Source organism: Meriones unguiculatus, chromosome 8, assembly GCF_030254825.1.
Source record: "Meriones unguiculatus strain TT.TT164.6M chromosome 8, Bangor_MerUng_6.1, whole genome shotgun sequence".
Classification (NCBI taxonomy): domain Eukaryota; kingdom Metazoa; phylum Chordata; class Mammalia; order Rodentia; family Muridae; genus Meriones; species Meriones unguiculatus.
Window position 1 is genome coordinate 121079748 of NC_083356.1, and position 24262 is coordinate 121104009.

General features: G+C 37.6%; 1 protein-coding gene across 14 annotated transcripts in view; it reads right to left on the minus strand.

Moving 5' to 3' along the window:
* Window positions 1–24262, minus strand: part of Dync1i2 (dynein cytoplasmic 1 intermediate chain 2) — a 46164-nt gene that overhangs the window by 11617 nt on the left and 10285 nt on the right. For 3 of the 14 annotated variants that reach the window (XM_021639240.2, XM_021639246.2, XM_021639239.2), the window contains exons 4-13: window positions 19720–19810; window positions 15172–15231; window positions 12600–12715; window positions 3506–3601; window positions 3090–3252; window positions 2882–2981; window positions 2292–2417; window positions 1280–1426; window positions 799–912; window positions 353–486 (exon numbers count right to left, since the gene is read on the minus strand). In XM_021639240.2, coding sequence (XP_021494915.1) covers window positions 353–486; window positions 799–912; window positions 1280–1426; window positions 2292–2417; window positions 2882–2981; window positions 3090–3252; window positions 3506–3601; window positions 12600–12715; window positions 15172–15231; window positions 19720–19810 — 1147 coding nt within the window. Of the gene's footprint in view, window positions 1–352; window positions 487–798; window positions 913–1279; window positions 1427–2291; window positions 2418–2881; window positions 2982–3089; window positions 3253–3505; window positions 3602–12599; window positions 12716–15171; window positions 15232–19719; window positions 19865–20569; window positions 20588–24262 lie in introns of all 14 variants that reach the window. The other 11 variants (XM_060390467.1, XM_060390468.1, XM_060390466.1 and 8 more) reach the window with 5 other exon arrangements.

Genomic DNA, 24262 nt, shown 5'->3' on the forward strand with positions numbered 1-24262 from the left:
AGTTCAAATAAACCCAAACAGAAACCAGGTGACAGCCCCGTTTACAAACCTGAAGGCCAATCAATGTCTGCTGCACGTACCCTGCATTTCTAATTGCTGAACAGGCCGCCTACCAGTAACTTCAGGGAGCACACGCACTCACAAATCCCTACAATAAACCGCAGCCACACAGTCCAAGACACATGAAGCCAAACTACTGCAGTTTAAAAAGAAAATTAACTTTAAGTTTTAGGTGCCTGAATTAATATGTCACAAGTCTAGAAGAGGATTCTACTTAAATAAAGAACAAGTTGTTTCAATGAGATGAGTCAAGAGAAGAGTTTGACTAGCGGCTAGTCCCTATCAGGTTTACCTGCCATGGCGGCATGCTGTGTACACAGAACCTTCCTCACTGCCCACAACAAAGTTGTTGACGTCTCCAACAGGGAAGGACATTGACGTTACAGCTACAGCCTTTGACTGCTTATGAACCAACTCCATGCTGTCCTACAGAGAGAAAGAGTAGAAAGTGATTTTGTAAGGCTTTAATTTCACATCTTCATTAGAAAGCTTTGAATTTTAACTTCATTAGAAAGCTTTGAATTTTAACAAGCTACTGTTTTAACACAGTATTAATATAAACCTAGCTCAGTTAAATGAAAAAGGTTTGATAAGATACATTTAAACTATAAACATTTATTTAGATTATAATCTGTATAATAGTATAAAGATAGTTTCTGATGAAATGCATACTGTGGTATATGTACAATTAAAAACTATCATTTACTTCAAATTTTCATGTTTCCAAGTTTTACCTACCTGTGGATGGGAAAGCATGTCCAAACTCCAGGAACAAATCTTTCCATCAGTAGAGATGCTGATCAGATTGTGAGCATTTTGTGTTCCAACAACATTTACACAGTAGACAGGGTGCTATAAATACACACGCACAAAAAGAGTTTTCAAAGCTTTTATAAAACAGACAACAAAGCCCAGGAAAAAATTAATCTAATTATGGGTATTCCGTTTCATATCAAGACAGTGTTGTAACCTGACAGCCCTGCTTTGCTGCTCCTGGGAGCCGAACCCAGGACCTTGAGCACTGTTGGGATAGCAGTGCTGTCCACCAGTGGTTTGCTGCTGTTCCACTAATAAAAGGTTGTCTTAGAAGAGAGTCTTAGAGGTCTTAGACTTCCTGGTATGCCACATACAAGGACGCATGTTAGGAACCCGCTCTGTGGGCACACCACCACCAGGGGGGAAGGCATGCAGAAGTCTGATGAAGTAACCAGTTACTTACTGTGTGTGCAGCGGCTGACAGGGGAGTTCTCTGCACGGGAGTCCTTTTGTTGCTACGGTTATCCCAAAGCACAATTTGGCCGGAATATGTACCCCCAACAACCAGGTTGGGATGAAATTTTGCGAATGTAGCAGACATTACAGCTGACTGCAAAGAAGTAGAATTTTTTTATTTAATTTTGTATTTTGATTTAAGTGGGAAGAGTCTGGTGAATTAAAAAAAAAAAAAACTACTCTCTGAAACATTTCTCTTTCTACTGCTTAAGGTAGTAGAAGTTTTAAAAAACAATCCATTCCATTTTAATTTTCTAAGAATAAAAATAAGAATAGTTTTTGTTCAAAAGTCAAATGTGATGTTTATATGTTTACACAATTATCAAACAAAACAAAATTTGCTTCAAACAATCACAGTTTTTAAAGGAAAGATGGCTTGTGAGTCACTCTTACTCTAATATGACAGCTAAGAACATACTAGTTTTGATTCAAAGTGTTTATTTTGGATTATGACACTATTAGGACTTTAACTTATACAATCAGAAAGAGTCACAAATTCTAACCTTTTGCTAAATCCACTTAAAAAAATCTACATCTGCTTCCTACTTCAACCACATGTTTTTACTTAAAGCTATCTAGTGCAACTCCTCAGGCCATGTTTAAGTGATTCAGTGGGCTGATGTCTAATTGTATATTCAGCAAGAAGTCCCAGAGAAATTCCCCGTGGGAAAGATGTCTTCCAAAAGATTCCTTCTATGTGGTCAATCACGATAACAGAAAGTCACAACTGCAAAGGACTTTAGTTGTGATTAAACACTGTGAGAGATGCTAGGAAAGCTATAAAAGGCAGATTATATTGAACTGAGAGTGTTCCGTTTTTCGTTTGACATATGTTTGCAAATATGGAGTGGTGCAGTAAATGCCAAGCCAATGAAATCACGTTGTGAGGAAAAAAGGTGCTTGTCTAAATTCATGGCTGAATCGTGAAATGTGGGAACACAGCTGAGTGACCATCTCACCTGGCAATGGAACACATACTCTGGGGTAGTCTTTTTGTACTTCATATTCCACACGAGGGCCACACCATCAGGCTCATGAGGAGCTTCTTCATTGTTATTATAGGAAGCCACAAGTAACTCTGGATACTGCTCACAAGAATCAAGTGGGGAAAAAGAGGCTATGAACAATAAAACTATTTTATGTTCTTAAACTGTCTATCAGATTTTTCTGAAAATTATCTTCATAGTTGTACTCAACAAGATGTTAGTCCAATTTTAAATTAGCACAGTTTAACATTTAAAATGCTTAACTGTTAAAATAGTTCTTTAAAATGTTTAAATTTTATATTAAGTGTTTTGTGGTTAATTAAATTAGCAAAACTGGGCTTGGGAATAAGGTCCTGAATTTCAAATTGAAAAGCAGTTCCAATTCTTCCTTCCAAGGTATACAAGTCAACATGACAATGACAACGTTAGAACCATCACCCGTTATTATTTATTTTAAATGACACACAGACATAATTACAAACAGTCCTGCAACCAAAATAAGACTATATGCTAATTAGAATTTTTAAAATGAGTTAATAACAACCAGTTTTGCTATACTTTACCTGAGATGACCAATCCAAACAACTAACAACTCGATGCTTTGACCAACGCTCATCAAAAAATTGTCGATTTAATGATAGCTTAGCACCTGCTTGAATTTCCCTATAGAAAAAGAATTCCCCACAAAAGACAGCGTTATAACTTGTGTCACTCTTAATGTTAGCATGCTTTTAGGCTGCAGAAGCTATGATCTTAGGCATTAAACATTACCCTTCTTTGTCTTCCAAGTCTCTCCCGCTGTAGTCAAAGAAGATGTTAATCTGCTCAGAAAGGGCTCTTTCTACAATTCTTGTAGAATGGTCAAAGAAACTTAAAAATTCCTCTGAGTGTAAAATTTGTTGCTTTTCTTCTTCAGTTAGTTCATGAGGGGGAGCTAGGGAAAACAAAACAAAATAAAACATTTTTTTGTTTTGTTTTTGTTTCTGTTTTCAAAGTATGATTTTGGCCAATTAAATCCTGTCAACTCACTATTACAGTATGGTTCAAGTAAGGCAATACATTCTTTTAAAATGAAAGTAACCTCTTTGATTTAGAACATTTTATTCTACTTTAACTCATAAATACTAAAAAAGTTTTAAGAGGACTCAGCAAAAACAAAAACAAAAAACTTAAATATGTTAAGATACCTTTGCTATCACTCTCTTCGTCTTTTTTTAAAGTTTTCTCTTCTTCAGGCTCAACAGGAGGTTTAGGGGTTGTTACATCATCTTCCTCCTCCTCATCTGAACACGAGGAAACAACAAACAAAGAGCAGCTTAGAACAGACATTGGCAACTGGTCCTGATGTGGCATCCAGAAGCATCACGTTCCCCTCGAGGTGGAGCAGACCCTCAAGGGAAGGACAGTGTAGGAACAATGGAATTTTACCAGCACCAACTCAGAGATCTGTGGAGAGAGCTGTAGTGCCTCGTCCAAAGTTCCCTACATTCTGTAACTATGTAAGAAGAAGTGAGAGATACGTAGGCCAAATTCCTCGTGCAAGTCTTTCAACGCTTCCAAGCATTACTATTCTAGACAGAGCATGTGACTCCTACACAGTTCTGCAGAGCGTGTGACACACTAATGCTGCAGAGTGAAGAAAACCAAACGTCTCCAACAGCCCGCAGAGATGGCTGCTCACTTGTGATCTGAAACCATCAGTGTCTGAAGCGCCCGCCTAGGACACAGCGATGCTTACAACTCTCATGTTGCTATTTGAGAGGCAGATTTTAAAGATAATAGCTTTGAGATCACATTTTCTCTTCTGTCATTTTAAGTGCAAGTTTCATTATCTATCACTGTATGATGTGGCAATAAGCCCTTAAAACAGTTTTCTTTAATTTGAATAAAAATAAATGGAAATATGCAATGTTTGTAAGTCTTTAAAATTCTCAAATTTCATAAATTCCCAAGCCAGTATATAACTTAAAATAATTTCTTTTCAAATGTTACAGGCATCCAGCCCTGTCTACCATCTCTGTAAGCTACACACCAAGGCAGGTTTCATACAGACACGCACGTTTTTCTCGCCCACGCACATCTTAGTTGTCTATTAGGGAATGGCAGCAGGCATCTGCACGGAGCGCATCTCCAGTAATGAAAGCCTATTCAGCAAGGGGACTTTCCTTGTCTGTTCTAGTCATTTCCTTGACCCATGCACAAAACGATCTAAAACACACGCATCCAACCTACACAAAAGAACGGTCAAGGATGGGAACCAGCTGCCAAGCCACGATCCCAGCAGTCGGGCCAGCTGACTAGATAGCAGCAACCAGATGGCACCGCTGGGATTGTCTTTCTGCTGCAAGGTGGCAAGGGGATGGCATAGCATTCTTCCGCTTGACTGCTTCCAATCCTGTGTCTCTCCCCAATGGTGAGCCTGTGCAATTACCCACACTCCAGGAGGCTACAGACAAGCCTTTACCCTGCAAACAAAATGCAGCTTGTAGGCCACACCAGCTGCCTAACCACACACAGTGTTAGATTTAGAGAGCTAAGAAAATCTTTCCAACTCTATAGTATGAGCAATAAAAATATAACTGTACCAGCGCACAGAAAGCTTTAAATGACACTGTGTAACGCACACAACGATACAACCTCCAACTTAATCAGAATGGTAATGACGTATGCCAATCCTACATTACTTGAAATTGAGCGATTTTTACGTCTGACAAGTTTACAGAACTGGGATAAATGGCACGAGTGATTTCAATATATGCTCATACTTTTGAACCAAATGGTGAAGGTTAAAATTTTTCCTTTCAAGGGCCTCAATCAGCCACAAAGGAAAACAGTAATCACTGTCTTTTCAGCCAGCCCAACCGCATTTGTCAGCCCTTTCTCCGTCAATGCAGCCGGAGCAATCAACCTGCCAAACATTCAGAATGGAAAAACAATCTGAAAATACAGGGTATAATGCACCTGCCAGTGAAAATGGCCATTTCAAGAAAAGCTAGTGATCTCAGTGACCCTGCTGAGGAGGCGGTGGCGCAAAGGGGAAAGAACACGTAAAAGAATTCTTAGCGATCGCCACTCTCTCGCACACTGACACTTCCTTACAAAGCATGCCAATTACAGCTTTTGTGCTACTTAAAAAAATGGAAGCTTTTTTGGGGCAAAATAATCACATAGAGAAACAGAAAGACACTACTCCTTCTTAGATGAATTCTCGTACACAAAGGATTATTAATCTGAAAACAGTGTGCCTGATGGTGACTCTATCTTGTATCTATCTCGTAACCAACATTAGGATGCAACTCTGCCATAAAACAATCGGCAGGGATACTGAAATAAAATAATTACACTTACTTATAAGTTGACTTCTAGACTAACAAAGTGTCTCTTTTCAGGAAAAATTTACTATGAGTGGTGCTCTCAGAGTCCTGTGGCTTTCTTCTTTATTTTACAATTAGTTTGAGAAAAAAAAATGTATCTCACTTTTTGCAAATACTGTCAGCTTTTCTAATCAATTCTAGTGACCAGCTAGCTCCCTGGATGTAAATCCTAAAGAGAAGGCTGCAGGAGTCACTGTGGACAAGTCATTCCCGAACATGGCGACTCATCCAGTCTCCGGGCCGCACTCCCTTCTCCCTCTACCTGTTGTGCCACACCACTTCCATGTACCATTCCCAAACACAAGTCCTGTCACAATCAGAGTCGGCATCTTTTAGTGCCAAGGGACCCCCTAGCTGCCTGGCTAACGGGAGAGATTTTGTCCGCAGGCGCTCTTTCCTTTGGCGATACTGAACACAGGTGGAGTGTGTCAGCCGCTGGCCTGACTGTCCGCTGTGCAGCATTTGCCCAGTCACGCTGCAGCTGTGTGCTTAGCAGCAGCTCTTTCAAGACACCTCTTAGAACTGTACTTTAGAGTAAATGAACACACATCCTTTTCTACAGTGATAAAATATGGACTTAAAAACTATAATTAGTACTTAAATCAAGCTTCAGAAAGGTCATTAGACTAAATAATTTTCTAAGAATATAAAAGCAAACAGTCTGCTCTAAAAAAAAAAAAAAACAACTACAAAAATGGGCTGTTTTTGCTATAAAGGACACCTTAAGTAATCACCTACATATACATGTGTATACATATATATATACACATATATACTACCTACTCACACATATTAACTACATATATGTGTAAATACAAACATATACTAGGTGATTTACTATATATGAGTATATACACACACACGTATATATATAAAAATATGTGTATGTGTATGTGAAAGAATGTTCCTTTGAGTTGACATGCCCTTCTTACTAAGAACTTTTACAATGTCACCTATGAGTGTCACAGAACCACGAATGTGGCCCCAAATCCAACCCCACAGTTGTGAAGACTCTCTCAGATACTCCTAGTTACGTGGTAAGCTATAACACACTGAAAACTGGAAGACTGGAAGTGAACAGGAGGGCTGAGACGCCACATCAATTGACTGATGAATATTCATTACTACATGCTAAGTGGTTAACTCCAGGCTTTCCCTGACAGAGAAGCTAAGGTTACGGGCTGAGGAGTAAAAGGTGCAGAGAGGCAGCAGTTACTTTCAAAATGACACATCTCCTGTCAACGAATGCTAAAACTAGCTTCAGTGAACCACTGAGTTTTCACTTGCAGTTAACACCAAAACTGTGATGCACTTCAGTGAGATGAAGAGAGAACTGTTCTGTAAATGAAGCTGCACCCAGAGCCAACAGCAAGGAGTGAAATTCTGGTTGTGAGAATAATCAGCAAGGTAGTGTGTTTAATCAGCTAAATGATCTGTGAAGCAGGCAGCTTCTGCTCAACTGAGGAAGGTGCCTTCTGAGCAGGCGCTCTCATTTATAGGCCACTCATACTTAGGATATGTTTAAGAAACCGTAAGTACACTTTTGAATATTTCTACAATAGCTGCATTTAAACAGTAATATGCAAGATCTCAGTACACAATAAACAAACACTGCAGCTTATAAATCTCTTATCATTTTCAGCATGAAGTTAATAAAGCCTATCACCAGACAGCTATTGGCACAGTTCATTGTTAGTCTTATTGGCATTTACCCCTTTAAGTTGGTTTAATATAGTGATAAATTTCTAACTTAAATCAGGAAATTTGTTGCTCATAAAAATGATTCAACTTACAAAATTTCAGCTTATGAATAACCCTGAAAAAGTCTATCAGTATTGCGAATTCCCCAATCATTAGTTTAAAAATCCAGACCAGACAGGAAAGATTTTCCCTTAATATTTTTCTAAATAACCTTAACTTCTACCTAGCCATCCATCCATCTATCTCTTTAATGTGTGTACGCGTGTAGGCGGGCACATGCTGGGCCCATGTGTGCCATGGTGCACAGGAGAATGTCGGAAGATGACGTGTGGCGTTAAGCCCACCATGCGGGACGTGGGGGTCAAGGTCAGTCATCGGTGTTGGCAACAAGTATCTCTACCCACTGAGACAGCTTCCTGCCCCTACGAACCTATCTTCTGATACCTTCCAATCAAAAGAACATTTAAGACAACCTTCATTGGGACAAAGTTGTATCAATATATTGATAAGATTCATTCCTTTCTTGGTTTTGCTTTTTTTCATGTATCTTGAGTAGAATCACTTGTATTTGCTTAATAGTTTGGGTTTTTAACAAGGAAAACAGAGCTGACAATTCAATCATAAGCATTTTGAATTTAAATATAGTGTTGGGGGAAATAATAAAAGAATAATACCATAGGCCATTTGCTTTAATATAGAATTTGACTCAACACAGTATTTTAAAAATTTTTTAATAAAATTCTATATTTTATGGGTATGATTGTTTTGCGTGCATGTATGTCTGTGCAGCATGTATGCACAGTACCAATGAAGGCCAGAAGACAGCGTCGGATCCCACTAGGACTGGAGTAAGACAGCTGTGTTCACACGAGTGCTGTAAATCAAACTCAGGCCCTGTAGGAGACAGTCAGTGCTCGTAACCACCACTCTCCAGCCCCTCAACATATCTTTTTTTTAAAACAGAAAATTTGGATTTTATTTTGACTGTGTTGGTATCATTAGTAATCCAGTTATCTGTGATCTTATCAAATATTACATTTTTTTCCTGGGTCATAGTTTTATTCAAATTTAAATCCCTCAGTTCAAAATGAAGAATAAGTGATATAATGTTCAGTTTTACTTATATTCTCACATACTAAAAGTTAAAACTAATTTGTTAAATACGTAATTTATTTTGGGGCTTTTTAAAACTTTACTTTAGATAACGCTAATACTATTATTATTAGCTAGAAAGCCCATAAATTTGGCCCACAAGTAGGAAGTGTGTATTCTACAGAATAAGATCATACAACAAAATTTACAAGTGGTTTACATGTAACAATCTCTGTACACTATAAACGCTAATCAACATTAATATCTGGTTCGTTAACCAATAAGCAACAGATGGGAAATCCGCCCACATATAAAGTGGAGTGGAGGAGTGGCAAGCTGCCCCGCCTCTAACCCTGGCGCTTCCCCCAGTGCAGACCAAGGACGGCAACTAACTTCCACAAGGGGTAAACAAGCCAGTGAGGCTACAGAGCCTTTAGGGTTTCTTCCTCCTTTAAATCCTTTTTATAATTAAAAAAAAAAAAATCCCCATAGAAGTGGTGGATTAAAAAACATAATGCTATTTTCAAGAGTTACGACTTTTAAAAGGTGAAGGCAGGAACGTGAGTAGGAGGCTCATGCCTGTGGGCACCACTTCTGCCTTCTGGAAGCTGTTTACCTGCAGAGAAGGGAATTGACTGAGGTCACATGGCCTTAGTCAATTTCATTCACAGTAGGTGCTTTAAGACATGGAAGCACCTTGATTCAGAAACAGAGCCACCAACTCATGTAATGTGACAAGAGGAGGACAGCTAGACCAGAGAGAAACAAAGCGAAATGGAACTGCCCTTTTTAAAGGGTAGTTTGGCCACTCAGACAAGGAAGATGGGAAAGACTGAAGACCAGTCTTCACATCCTCACGTTACTCCTGCACTGACGATACTGCCTTCTGAATTCTGTTACACTCCATTTTTTTTCTTCATGGCGATTTTTTTTCCTCTCAGGTAAATATAACTTTAAAAAAATGCAGTGCTGGGACTTGAACCCAGTGTTTCATGAATGTGAGGCCACCACAAAGCAACACTCAAACCCTAAAGTCATTGTTAAATAGCAGCCAGCTGAGCTGAGTTTGAGGAGTGCTGAGTTAAAGCAATGAATGTAGTTAAGCACAAAGTGTTTTCATTATAAAAATCCCATGTAAAGTTGTTTCTTCTTCTTGCCTCTAAAACTTCTACAACATGGGAACAAAATTTAATGTCATGAAATTAACTGTAATGACATAAAAAAAAACCATGTTTCTAGTTTTTATAAGTAGTTGTACAGGCGATGTATGGCTTCATGGTCTGAGTGAGTATATGCTTCTCATTCTTCCCCACTTAGATACTCCAAGCTCTAACTAAATCACAAAGGCAAGGAAAGGTGATCTACTGCCTTCATATACACGTGGGAGACACGCAACGAACTCAATGAACACTTGCTAGACTGTAATGAACAAACATGGACTTTTATAAAATGAACCTGTAAATCTAGTCTATGCAGACAGTGAGGATTGTGAAAGGACAGCAAAGCGGATGAACCTCAGTTTACCCACCTTGCCACTTGCATTTCTGTCAGTAAAGAAAAATTCTATCCTCTATTATCAAGGAAAAGGCATAGGTGTTTACTCATTATTTGGAGATTAGCACTAAAATGATACTACTCTGATGTAGACACACCAATACACTCTCCAAACCACACTCTCCTTTTGAATAAAGTGTTGTTAAACTACAGTTCTAGACCAATAAACTTTGTACTTGTAGTCAATATTTTTTAAAAAGGAGATATAGTGAGAAAAGAGACTGTTTTTTAATAAAATTTTATTCTAGATCTATAGCAACATTGGAATATAATTAAAACCCTTAAAGCCACCTAGTGTTGTCTCTATTACAAACACACAACACTTGCTGTTCTGTGGCAGCCTGAGAGAGAAAGTGCATCTTAGAATCAGTTGAAGCATGGTTTGGAATAGTAGTTACTACCCAATAAGCCTTGATAATTACCTCTTTTTTTTTTTTTTTTTTTTTTAGCTTCTCTGTGTGCAACTAAGAATCAAGGCTCCATGTATGGGGTTGGTGGTGGTGGTCTTAGTGGCGGTGGTGGTGGTACTGCTGTGTACACATACATGTACCACCTGTGTATGTGTGCCCACAGAAGGCAGAAGAGGGCATCAGATATCCTAGATGTGGACTATAATCCTTCCACTTCTGGACCTGGACCTAAGGACACATAGTAATTAGGATATACTCAACAAGTACTGGACTAATCATGCCTTTTAATCCAAATTCCATCAACAATTAACTAACACTTGAAAACAAACTATTTCTCAGTAGTTGCTTTCATGGTGAAGCAAAACATTTAAATATCCTATATAGGTCAAACTTCTCCTCAGGAGGTAAACTGCCTAATTCCTTTAGGTATGCAATGAGTACCCACTACATGCTAGACACAGGCATCACAGCGCAAACAAACCGTCCCTAGGCTCACGGAAAAGCTGGCAGAGCGGAAGCATAGTAATTAAAGGCCTTGCCCTGAATAATTCCATAATGGGGAAAAACAACAACAACAAAAAACAACCCAATGTTTACCTAGAGCTTGTGGGCCCTCAACATAGCTGAAAAACATTTAACTGAAAAATTAAAAATAAATTAAACATTAGGCTAAATTTTGACTTGATTTTCTATAACTAAACAGGAAAAAATGGACCCTATACATGAGCTAGTAGAGGAGTAGCTTATAAGGACCCACAATGCCTTATGCAAAATCCCCACACTGTCAATAGCTCCAAAATCTTGACTTACTTAGTGCCTGACCCCAACATGATCATAAGAAAAGCTATTTATAGTTATTATTTATCACATTTGGTATGGTTATATCTCTTATTTCTGAAACATCAATGTCTTAAGATGTGGCTAGAGTGTTAATGTATACAGTAATATACATTCCTAATGGCTGAATGGTTACAAAACCCAATGCATATATGGCCTTAAAGGTTTTAGGTAAGAGATTGTGGACTTATATCAGAATCTTATTTAAATCTCTTTTATGTGCAACATAAATTCATTAGTTTAGCTGGTTAAAAAAAACAACTTTCATTGTTTTTGTGCTTGAGTCACTAACTATTAAATGATTCCTAACAGTGTGTGGTGGAGGCACAAACCTTTAATCCCAGGACTCAGAGGCAGAGGCAGGCGGATCTCTGTAAGTTTGAGGCCAGCCTGGTCTACAAAGTGAGTTCCAGGACATCACAGCTGTTACACATAGAAACTCTGTCTCGAAAACAAAAACAAAAACAAAGACAAAAAAACAAAACAAAACAAACAAAAAAAAAAAAGTAAAAGTAAAAGGAGATTTTATCCTCAACTTAAAAAACAGTACTCTGGTTTAAGAGCCAAAGGACTCCGGGATTCAATATAAGGATCTGTGCACAGGACCTCGAATTAGACCCAGATCAAAGGCTACTCAACAAGCAATAAAATCCTTAACTCATAAGGGGAAGATTAAGAATTTGTTCATCTGTGGCACTGGGAAGTGAACCCAGGCCTCACACATGCTAGGTAAGCACTCTAGAATGAGCTAGATCCCCCAGCCCAAGACTGGCTTATTACTTTGAATAATAACAACAGTATTATCAAAATACATCATGTTCTACAGAAAAGAAATGTACTTCTTTTACCATGGCACGCAATGCTTTTGGAAAAAATTATGCTTGACAGAGAAATAAGAAAATGGCAAAACTAGGGCTAGGAAGATGGCTCAGTGAGTAAGAGTGCTTGCTGTGACAAGGATAAGAACCTAAGTTCAAACCCCCAGAATCCACATTAAAAAAAGCAGAAAAACCCAAAGAACCATGCAGGACTGCTTGTGTGCACTACTAACCTAGCTCTGTGGCCGTCAGAGCAGGCGACAGCTGGGGCTTGCTGGCTGCCAGGGCAGTCCAGGTTCAGTGACACACCCTGTCTGCAGGCAACGAGGCTGAGGGACAGAGCAACGTACCAGACAGTCCTCCTCTGGCCTCCGTGTGCAAGCCTATGTCAGACCACACCCCCTCACCCCCAAAGTGTCAAACAAAAGATAAAGAAGACAACCCACGTCTAGCCACTTGACAGCCTAGACAGCCATGCCGTGGTCAGACACTCACCTTCTTTGGGCTGAGCTGCAGCTGGGGTCTGCGTTTCCTTCGTATACGTCACGATTTCCCGAGGCGGAAAGTCAACTTGAGTCACTTTGGCCATCCCAAGTTTAATAGGGCCTCGCCTAAATAAACGAGTATATGTGCTTTTAAATGCAACAAATGATAAATTGATGTCAAGCATGCTATTTTTAACAATTAAGAAGTGAGCACTCATTTCCATCTAGCACTGAAATTCAGAACCCTGCTTTAGTAGGAACTGTGAGGTGAACGTGGATTGGCTTTACCTTAGCAAAAGGATTAAGGGGTAGCACAGGAAAAAGAAATTTCTGACAAACTCAGGGTAATTATTTTTCATTTCAAAATTTGAGTAGTATCATTTCTTAGGGCAAGTGTCTGGGCAGTAACAGTCTGAGAGGACAGGAGCTTCAGAATGACTGCTAAGCATGGTAGACAGGTTAAAAGAAGTAACGGTTATGACTCCAGACTTTCTTAAGGAGTCTAGTACCTTATCCAGCCCTTGTTCAGTTCCACTCACCATTAGCAGACAATGAGTGAAAAGTAGGTTTCTGTTGAAAGCCTTCTCTCTTTTTTTCTTTAAATAAGATTTTACAGTGTGTGTGCATGTGTGAACCCATCTGTAAGTTTGTGTGTGTGTGAGGGTATGTGGTGTGTATGTGTGGGATGAGTGTATGTGTGCGTGTGTGAGCGTATATGTGGTGTGTTGGGTGTGTGTTATGTGTGGTGGTAGTGTGTGTATGTATGTATGTATGTGTGTGTGCGTGTTCAGAGGACAACTCTGTGGAGTCACTCCTCTCCACCCACCTTTATGTAGTTTCCAGGGCTCAAACTGCGGGCTAGGCATGCTGAGCGTCATCTCGACAGCCCCAAAAGCCTTCTCCTATTTCTGCACTTGGTAGTTCTTAGAATCACATTAGTAAGGATTTTAAAATAAATTATTTAATTTTTTTTTCAATCTCTACATGGTCAATATTGTCTGTGATTCACTGAACAAACTAAAGTTGAAATATTCTAAACCTAAACTGACAGGTTTCTTGACTATAATGAAACTACAGAAGTTACTTCTGATTCAGTAAATCGAGGGAATAACGGGAGAGTTGAAATACAGACCAAAAGAAAAATACCTCTTACTAACTATTCAGGAATTTTGACTTGGTTATTAGGTATTTGGACTATAAACTAAAGTCTGCTTTCCAGCTGCCAAAGTCGTCAATCATATGCCCTCTTGAGATGGTGACACTGTTGCAACTTCCCTTCTGTCTGCAATAAATGTCTCAGGTTTCAGAAACACTCTTTAATATGTCACTGTTAATACACACAAACATTTTCCATTTTATCTAACAACTACATTAGGTTCTTTATGAAAAAAAAAATGAAATAAAATTAACACTGAAAAAATTGTGAGCCAGACACAGCGGCGCACATCTGTAATCCCAGTACCTGGGATCATAGGATTCAGTAGTTTGAGGCCAGCCTGGGCTACATGAGACACCATTTCAAAAGAAGAAAAACATTTAAAAAAACAACGCAAACCATCTTGCTCTAAGGCACTACATGAGAGCCATTGAACATTTTAATGCATCTGCTACTTCAGGTATAGCTTAGCCTTAGGGGGGAAAGTATCAAATAATTAAATGGTAAAATTAAAGGATACTTGAAGCAATCTAGAGTAGTCTAAGAATAAAGTTTGAAATAAGAACTTCATATTCTTGATTTTTAAGCTGCAGACCATTAAATAAATCACTCACTTACCGAGAAAAAAAAAGGGAGGGCAGGCTAACAGTACTAGCAACAGATTACTAACCTGGAAGGACAATAAACCTAACAGTGAAAGAGAACACATATTTTTTAAATTCAAAGATTTTACAGGAGAAGAGGTAATACCTCGCTTCTCCAAAAGCTACACTTGCTGAAAACAAGGAACCAATGGGGCAGGGGAAAGGGTTGGTGCAGCCAGAGAGAGGTCTTCTGGCTAACGTACAAGACCCTCAGATTTTCCTATACGTAATATGAGGCTCAAGTATATAACTGCAGATTACCAAGGGGAAAGAGCTATCTTTGTCATGTACAATGACTATAGCAAATACTTGTGTAGTGGAGCCTAGAATGAATGAATAAACAAATGATATGTCACGTAAACAGAAATTCAGAGCCATAGTATAGAGACTACGAAATCTTGTTCCTTTCAGGACTTCAGACTCAATAATTAATTTTATTTTAGAAAAGTTAATTTTCATATCAAGTAACTCAGAAAAGATTCAATTAAAATAGTAAATATATGTATATATTTAAATCTAGGAAGTTTTTAGTACATCTTAGAAAAAGAGAAATAACAAAGAATTTTGCCATTTAAGTGGGCAAACTTACAGTACCGAGAAAATTACCTATGAAGACTATTTCCTTCACTAATTATAAGAGGATAAATGAGGTGTCAGAGTAAAACATAACTCTTGTCTTAACTAGACACAATATTAGAAACTTGAGCAAAGTAAAATTAGGACAGTTTCACAAAGAAGCAAATTAACTATTAAAGAGGGAAGGTAAGAAAGCTACGCAATACCCCAAGTCGGAATCTGAGTGAAGCTGAAGAACTGATGGATCTGTATCCCAGTGCAGCGTCCTAAACGGTCGTAGGACAACCACGAAGCATTAGTAAAAAAGGTCAGAAGTTAGTCAAGCAAATGCATTTCATAAACAGCCAACACTAAAGTACTATTTACAACGAAGAACTCCCAGTGCTGGTTAGTAAGACTAAAACGAAACCCACACACTAGGTCTAACTCCAAAGCTCTAGTGCACAAAACAAGCATCAAGGTGGTTAAAGATGCAGGAATATAGCCCAGAATAATTCAGGGTATCTGCAGAATGTGGCAAACCAGTATTGCACAAAATGGAACACAAATAGCTAAAGCATACAAACCAAATACACATTGTTTATGAATGGTAAACAAAATATGCAATGAAAGAGTTAAAAGTTTTAAGATTCCTAAAGAAAAAGAAGATTAGTGAAGACAGTTAAGATATTCTAATCTTGCCCAAAGTTTTAAATGGCTGCAGGAAATTGCCATACTGGTAAAGGAAATGAGTCAACACATAAGCCTTTTGGTAAGAAAACCAAGACTGTCCCACTGGGATACAAAATAGCTAACATTTCCAAAATGTGACCTTGCTGTAATTCATGGGTTAAGCACTGCCTTGGGCTTACATATCTCACTGCTTTGAAAAAAGTTAAAGACTTCTGTTTCTAGGAAAAAAAAAAAAATCCCTTTCAAAAGAATTTACCTAACTTTTAGAGAATCTCAATCCTAAATAAACAGTAATGTTTTATCATTGCCTAATGGGTAAATATCTTATACCCGATCTTTTCCACCTAAGCTAATCTAGTCGTCGTCAGAACAGGCATTCTTGTAAGTCAGCAATACTGTAGAATGGCCACAGGTCACACAAAAGGCTAATGCAGTTCTACATTCACCGCTAGCATATTGTGGAACATTTTTGCTTCTCAAGTTATAGAATGTACAACTAGTTTGAGTTCTATAATTTTGAACACAATAAATAATTTCTCAGCTTGCCTGATTAGATAAAATAAGAGAACTCTCCCGCTTATGAGGAAAGATGTTGGGATTTAACCAGGGTTGAATGTATACAATGAAGAAGAGACAGTGAAGACCTACTTTGTTTTGAGCAATGAACAGCAACAAACTTAGGCTTTGTTAAACCAAAGCAGTTTGATGAGATGGTCTCCAAGGAATGTTCGTTCTGTCAACAGCCTCTACATTATACAAGGGCTCTAGCTGACCAATAACATAAACCTCCTTGTTGAGGATGTCAGTTTAGTCTAAAATTGAGCAAAACTTCATTTAAGAGTATGGCCAGTACTAAAAAATACATCATTCAAAATATGTGGTTCTATATATTAAAAGGTTCTTTAGACATATAAAGTACAATCCTAATTCTTAGAAATAAACTAATCAAAAATAGAAAAAAAAAAGGAATGAATAAGCATGGATTACCTAAATGAGTAACTATCACTTAAATTTTAGAAGGGATTAAGAAAGTAAACAGAAACAATGAAATGCAGCGTCCAACAGGCAAAACTGAATAGCTCATCTTTTTACACTTATTTGTAAATTATCAGTAATCCAAACAGAAATGTTTATTATTTAAAGAGTTATCTGACATCATCCTGTCTTACAATGTCTTTTTCCTGTTCTTTGTGTGGCCTTAGTGCCCAGGTCCATCCATCATTTCCTGTGACATTTGCTCTCAGGCTTCCATTTTCACTTCTGCTCAGTATGAGCTCATTTCATTTCACTTTCAGATCTGAGTAGTCTATTTAAATACCATGTATTTAGAAATGCATTATTTTACTACTGCTTCAAGCATCGACAAATTTTCTTCCCATTATGGAAGTTGGAGGTGACTCATCAAAATTCAGGTTTCTTTTTGTTTGTGTAAAATGACAAACTTAATCCACTTGAAAGTTATTTCCAGGTGACTCGGTGCTTTCACAGTACACTCTGAATTAAAACTTAAAAGTTCTTTTCTTTCCTGTTACACTTAGATAAAAACTATTTACTTTTTCTAATAAGAATAAATACTTTTTAAATTATCAAGTTACTTGTTTTCTTATTTTGCAGTAAGTCATAAAATACACTTTACAGTAAGCTTATAGATATTATCTCCTTTGAACATTTTGAAAAAGCATCATTAAGCTAATGATACAATCACTAGAATGGCATTCTATGAAAGCAGAGAGCGTATTTTATGTGATAATCCACAGTATTTAAGACAAAGCTGGCAATTTGATGCCTATCTGGCTGTTGTACACAGTTTTCTACCCAGTACCTACTTCCTATACCATTTTACAATACTCCCAAGCATTTCAAGTAGTTTCTATGTTACTCATGGAGAACAACACTTTTAAACTCATGTTAACTTTAAAAATTAAGTAAATGTTACATAGTACTTTTAAAAACAAACTTGCTGACAATGCTTTAAAATAATCTCTCTATTCCTATTTGAAATGAGGAACAATGAGCTCATAAAGTATAGATTATTTAAATAAAGATAATACGTAATACTAGAAAAATTTAGTAAATATAGTAACTTATGTTGAGAAATACTTTCACTGTTTTAATGTTGGTTATAGAAGAGAAAAAATCCTTTCACTTGAAAATATCTAAATATTAAATATTTAAAGGGATACTGACATATGCATAAAAGAATGTGGAAGTGTCAGGCATGGTGGCACACACCTTCTAGCCTAGCAACTGGGGAAACAGAGTTTGAGGCCAGCCTGGTCTACAGAGCAAGTTCCAAGCCACCCAGAGATAACCGGTGAGACCCTGTCTTTAAAAACAAAACAAAACAAAACAAAACAAAACAAAACAAAACAAAACACAAAAAGCATGGAAGCATAAAGTAAGTAACTCTAGTCCTAAAATTTAATTTAGATTAAATTGTCTTTATAATATATATTTTATGAAGTAATAGTACTTGTCAAAAGAAAGCTTTATTTTATTTTTCTTAAATAGGACTTACCAATTATTTGCAACAATAGTGGTGCAAGATTTTTGGAAAGCACATCTCAGATTCAAGCTTCCTGTACCTTTATTTTTAGATTTTATTTTTATGTATACGAGTGCTAGCTTGCATGGATATCTATGCAGCACATATGTGCCTGATACCAGCAAGGTCAGAAAAAGGCATCAGATTCTCTGGAACTGAAGTCAGAGGGTTGGGAGAATCGACTCTAGATCCTGTGCAAGAACAATATGTGCTCCTAACTGTTGAGCCATCTCTCCAGCCTATTTCGTACCTTTTAATTGTTAACAATAACTTAATATTTTGGAACTGAATATAGTGCTGATTTTTTGGACCACCTCACCCATTTTATTTGCAGGGTTTGTTTGTTTTCTCTATCAGACTTTATTGTCCATTTTTATCTTTAATCAAAAGGGCATATCCACACACATGCAGAGGGGAAAAATAAAACCGAGAAGTTTTAATAACTTTTCTTTTTCTTGTGGTGCTGGGGACCGACAGCTAGGGCTTTGCACATGGTAGCTAAGTCCTTATCACTGAGCTATACCCAGCCTTGAAGATGATGCTAAGACATTTTCCTGGGCAGGATATTTAATTTCTTGGCCCCAAATAAGGATTCTGAATCAGCTGTGGATTGACCTGTTGTGTTTACTCTTATTTCAGCTGTAATGAGGTGGTGCTGGGAAACAAAAACTTGCCAAATGCCACATACGAGCAGGACACCGGAAGAACTAAAAATACTTTCTCCAATATGGCTTTTAGAAACAAGAAGAAATATTACTGAATTTCTGAAAAAAGTTTCAATATATATGGAGCATCCTAAACAAACATTAAATACAGTTTCATGAAGCAGACATGAGCTCGATGAAACTTGTAGGTAAACCAGTGTTTCCTTGGCAGTAATTCCTTAGCACTGATACTTGTGAATAACTTTAGAGTTGTATTTTAATTATGTGCATGTGTGTGCCCCGTGCTTGTCTGTAAGCGCGCAGTGTCTGTGCACTGCCTGCAGAGGTCGGGAGTCAGATGCCCTGGAACTCTGGCACAAAAGCCTGTGGGCTGGCAGGCGTGGGTGCTGGGAACTGCACCACGTCCTCTGCAAGAGGCCATCTTTCCAGTCTGATATTTTGTGTTATGATTACTTTTTTAAAAAAATCTTATTTAGCAGAATCAGCTACTTAACAGAACTAGGCTGCTTAATTGAGTTGTTTCAATGTCCAACTACCAAGTGGGGAAGTTATAAGCACAACAAAGATGTTGTACATTATTCAGTCAGAACATTCACATAGTCACCGGTACATTTGTCTGAGCAGAACAAATTTAAATTCACAAACGCCCCCTGTTTAATATAAATTATCACAGAAGCCACTTAACTACTTACTACTTACATGTGACAGCTAAAACACTGTTGCAAAAAATTTATCCCAATTTCCAACAGAGAATTTCCAGGCTGCGAGTATTAAGTCAACATAAACACTTAGGCTCCCTCTAAAGCACTGACAGCATTTGGCACTGAATGCATTCTATTCTATCATTAAAATATTAAGGAAGAATTACATACCTAGATCCCACGGCGCCATCCCCAGAATCTTGGCTTCCAGCTTCACTTGGCGTGCTCACCGACTTGGAGGATGGAGACATGGGAGGAGGGACTAAATAGTGAAATAGACAGGTATCCGCCGTTACTACCTGGAGAGCTTGCCCAGCTTACGGTGTTTCAAAGTAATTTAACAGGAAGTAATAAACAAAAAGGGAAAAATGATGACAAACCAGAAACAGAAACACAGGGGTGAAAATGAACAGTAGGAAGAAAGGGGAAAAGACAAGGTTAACAACCATGCTGACGACTTGTGCAACTTCTCTGGCAAGATGCGTTCAGGCAAAGCTAAGACTACAGGAAAATGTATCTTCTTGTGCACCATCAAAGCGGCCACAAATTTCAAAGGAGAACATTCCTTCTCCCTTTTTTAATGTTACTCTTATAAGACCATCATTTTTATGTGTTAACTGATTACACTGCCAAAATTAAAACTTTGAAATATGCTTCAATCTGGTCTTCAAGATTTGTTTGAAAATGTTAAACCATTGCCTAATATTTTTTTTCTTTCAAATACTTTTAGGTTTGAAGAAGTAGCTCAGGGCCTGCCCAGCATGTGCAAGGTCCTGAATTTGATCCTTGGTGCCTCAGAAAATTAGTATTTAAAATGAATACATTTCTCTCCACTGAAAAGAAGCAGTTTAGAGAAATGATACAGCTAAAGGAATGGCTCCTTTAAAATGTTCATTAGTTTCCAGCAGTTTGGGTGGAAAATGCAAACAGGCCATGAAACAGCATGCCTTCTAGACACGGGGCGAAACATAACGAGACACATGCAAACTACACACATCAAGATGTGTGGGAACTTCCTTACCCCAGAACTCAGAAAAAACTAAATGTAAGACAAAGATACAGACACCCAAAATAGTCTTAATCCCTTCTTAGAGAAAAGCATACATTCTTCACAGTATATAGAACATCAGCAACTTTTTTCTCCAGTGTCTCAACACTTGTGACAGCAGTTAAGCATGCACATTTCATGCTAGGACATTTGGAAAACTTTTTGATTACCGTAGCAGGAATCATAGGAGGCTCATCACTGCCATCTTCTGGTTAAATTTTTACCACAAATGTCCCCAATCCCAAGTATCTTTTTAAATAATCTCTGAGTGTGCAACATTAGTGACTAACACATCTCCTGTTGCGCTGACTTCACTTAATAGTCTAAACAGAAGGCAAGTTCCTAGTTATATACTCAGCAATATACGAAGGAAAAAGCCATAGCTAGAATGTTTGTTTTCTGAGCTACCAGGGGTTAATTCTTGCTTATATTTCAAACAGTATTAAAAACAAAACCAATGTTTCTAATATTACGATTAACTGTAACAGAAACAATTATGCAACCACAGGAAACTTGAGAGAGTTCACTTATGACTGACACTGTTAGGTGCTGCATGCATAATTCAATATGGCTAAAAAGTAATGTATCTAAGGTAAAATAGTAATGTCATAATCCTTTAGCTTCTCTTAGCTCCACTTCCTTATCTTTTTGCTCCTCTCACTGTAAGGCTTCTGCTAGTCTAAACTCCAGCTGCACACAGGAATGGCACTGTGTAATAGCTTGCTTGCTGTAAACACAAATACACCTTTATTAAATCGGAGTATATAGTCTATGTTCTTTAAATTGTATATATAAAACTCATAACTGAGAAAATAATTTCCTTACAGATAGATATTAGAGAGACTGTGGAAAATACCAAAGTTATTATTAATCCGGTTATCTGTTGGAAAGCATCAGAAATATTTTCCACTTTCACTGTCTTTTCCTCTTCCAGGTGATTTCAAGTATCAGTGATTCTATTCAATAAGTTCAAAAGTAACTCACTTTGTTAAGACTGCATTACAAATGTCAGCAAAGTTCTTTAGGAATAGGTTAAATAGTAACTACATGTACATAAATAGATATATTAACCTAGTTCTGAAATAGATGTTTAGAAAAAATAATAAACCAAGAGTGACAAGCCTACTCAAATTCTCATGGTGACCAGCCAGGAGAAATATCACTATGACTTTAAATGCGCAATTAGATTTAAAAAAAAAAAAATCTCTATCCCAGATATCCTCAAACCATATTCTGTGCTCATTAGCAGTTTAAAGCCAAGTGATAAAGAGGACACATTTTTAAAGAAGTCTTACAGGGTGCAGTGGTGCACACCTGTGATCCCAGCACTACAGGAGGCACAGGCAGGTGGATCTCTGTGAGCTTGAAGCCAGCCTGGTCTACAAAGTGAGCCCAGGACAGCCAGGGTTACACAGAAAAACCCTGTCTTTAAACAAACAAACAAACAAAAAGTCTTAACTATTATCTAGCTAACTTCATCTTGTAATAGTAAATAATGGACTCAAAGAGACAACCTGGAGAGTTCAAATCACCATTATTATCAAAGGCTGGTGTAATAGAAAACAAGGAAATGATAACATTAATTGACTACCAAATAGTAACTCAGTTAGCTTCAGAAAAAAAGGAATATAGTAATTATGCAATGAGGCAATACTCCTACTCTCCGCCTTCAACAAACTTCTGAAGTTAAAGAAAGCATGCATTCAAGGAGAAAGACCTTGAACTCATGAGCTACCAAGTTTTAGAAGAGACTCACTTCAGGAATTCCTTTTAAAGGACAGCTTGTAAACATAACTGGCTTTGAAAGTAACATAAGCATTAATATGTAGCTTTTGTCAAGTACTTAAAATATGATCTGCTTAACAAGAGAGTGATTTGATCAGACTGCCTTTATTTCAAGTTGTTTATAAAATAGTCTCAAACAGACTTTACACTGATGTAACACATGAATACACTTAACGGATTTAGGCCTCTCAGAAGTTCGTGGCAAAGACAGCACTTGTTCCTTTCTTTGAGAACCAAGGGAGAAATATGAACTGAAAACAAAACAACTACACCACAGCCCTCACTGATCACATAAAGAATACTGAAAAGAGTAACTTTCATTCTCTAGGATAAAATGCTTTATCAAGAGGGCTTTACCCACCAGCTAAGAACTTGGCTTTCCAAGTATATAAAATTAACATTACAGCCTTTGGCCAATGAAGAAATAACTAGAGTATTTTTAACCATAAAGATCCTGAAGATGCACTCAGATTTAAAATTAAGATTAAATCTGATCAGCTACTCACAGAAGCTGCACAGGTGAGGTGTGTGGTAGAATAAAGTCTCTGGGAAAGAGATTTTGCCATGAAGAGGGCACAGAAAAGGTAGACAGCCATGGAAAGTGAGCGCAGAGGTTGAGAATGTTGGCATAAGACTGTGAGTGGACAGAGGAAGCTTCTGGGACAATCAAAGTCGGGCGGTCCCTGAGCTGGCGCATCAACACACAGTACTCACACAACACGCACCTTGTGAACACAGGTGCTCCCAGCTTGGGCTCAGCACCTGCACTGTCTGCTTTCTCTGTCCTCTAAGAAACACCACTTTAAACAGTAACCCTTTAAATACTAATTTCTCCATTTACAACGCCTCTCTTCTGATAATATTACTGTTAAGAATATTCTCTGCAATATAATTTAGAACAATAAATTTTTAAATGAAGATAAAACAATTTTGCAGTATTAAAAGGTCATAAAGAACCAACATTCCTTCTCATGAAATGGATTAAGCTACACTTGAAAAAACGACCTGGCAACATGGACAGTGTTCCCTCTAAAAATCTGACTTAAAATATCCAAAAGTTACAATAAAATCCAGGCAGAAAAACAGTAAAACAATACTTAACTAGCAATGCTGTGTTTAAACTTAGCTATTAGATATGGTCACTTAAAAGTTAAAATATTTATTTAAAAAAAATCCAGATTTCAATTCTGCTATGTATTTGCATACAATGTCTCACAGAAGGGTGTCTTTTGTTTGGCCTTTCCAAATAGAAAGACAAGATCTAATAAAAACTGAACAAACATTTAAAGTCTAGCCTGTGCTGGCACCAAGGATAAAAATGTGAGATTCTGTTCTCAAGAATATCAGACAGGGGCTGGAGAGATGGCTCAGAGGTTAAAAGCACTGGCTGTTCTTCCAAAGGTCCTGAGTCCAATTCCCAGCAACCACATGGTGGCTCACAACCATCTATAATGAGATCTTGTGCCCTCTTCTAGCAAACAGGCAGAACACTGTATAAATAATAAATAAATCTTTTCTTCCCTTATTAAAAAAAAAGAGTATCAGACAAAGGGGGCTGGAACAATGGCTCAGAGGTTAAGAGCACTGGATGCTCTTTCAGAGGTCCTGAGTTCAATTCCCAGCAACCACATGGTGGCTCATAACCTTCTATAATGAACCCAACGCCCTCTTTGGGTATTCAGACATATATGCACACAAAACACAAATATACATAAACAACATATAAATCTTAAAAAAAGAATATCAACAAAAAACAATCAACTGGCAAACTAAGCAACAATCTTCCAGCAAATATGTTGAGCTGTTTTATTTAATGACATTAAAAAAAAAAAGAAAAAGAAGAATTAGTCAAACATGGTGGTATGCACATTTAATCCCAGC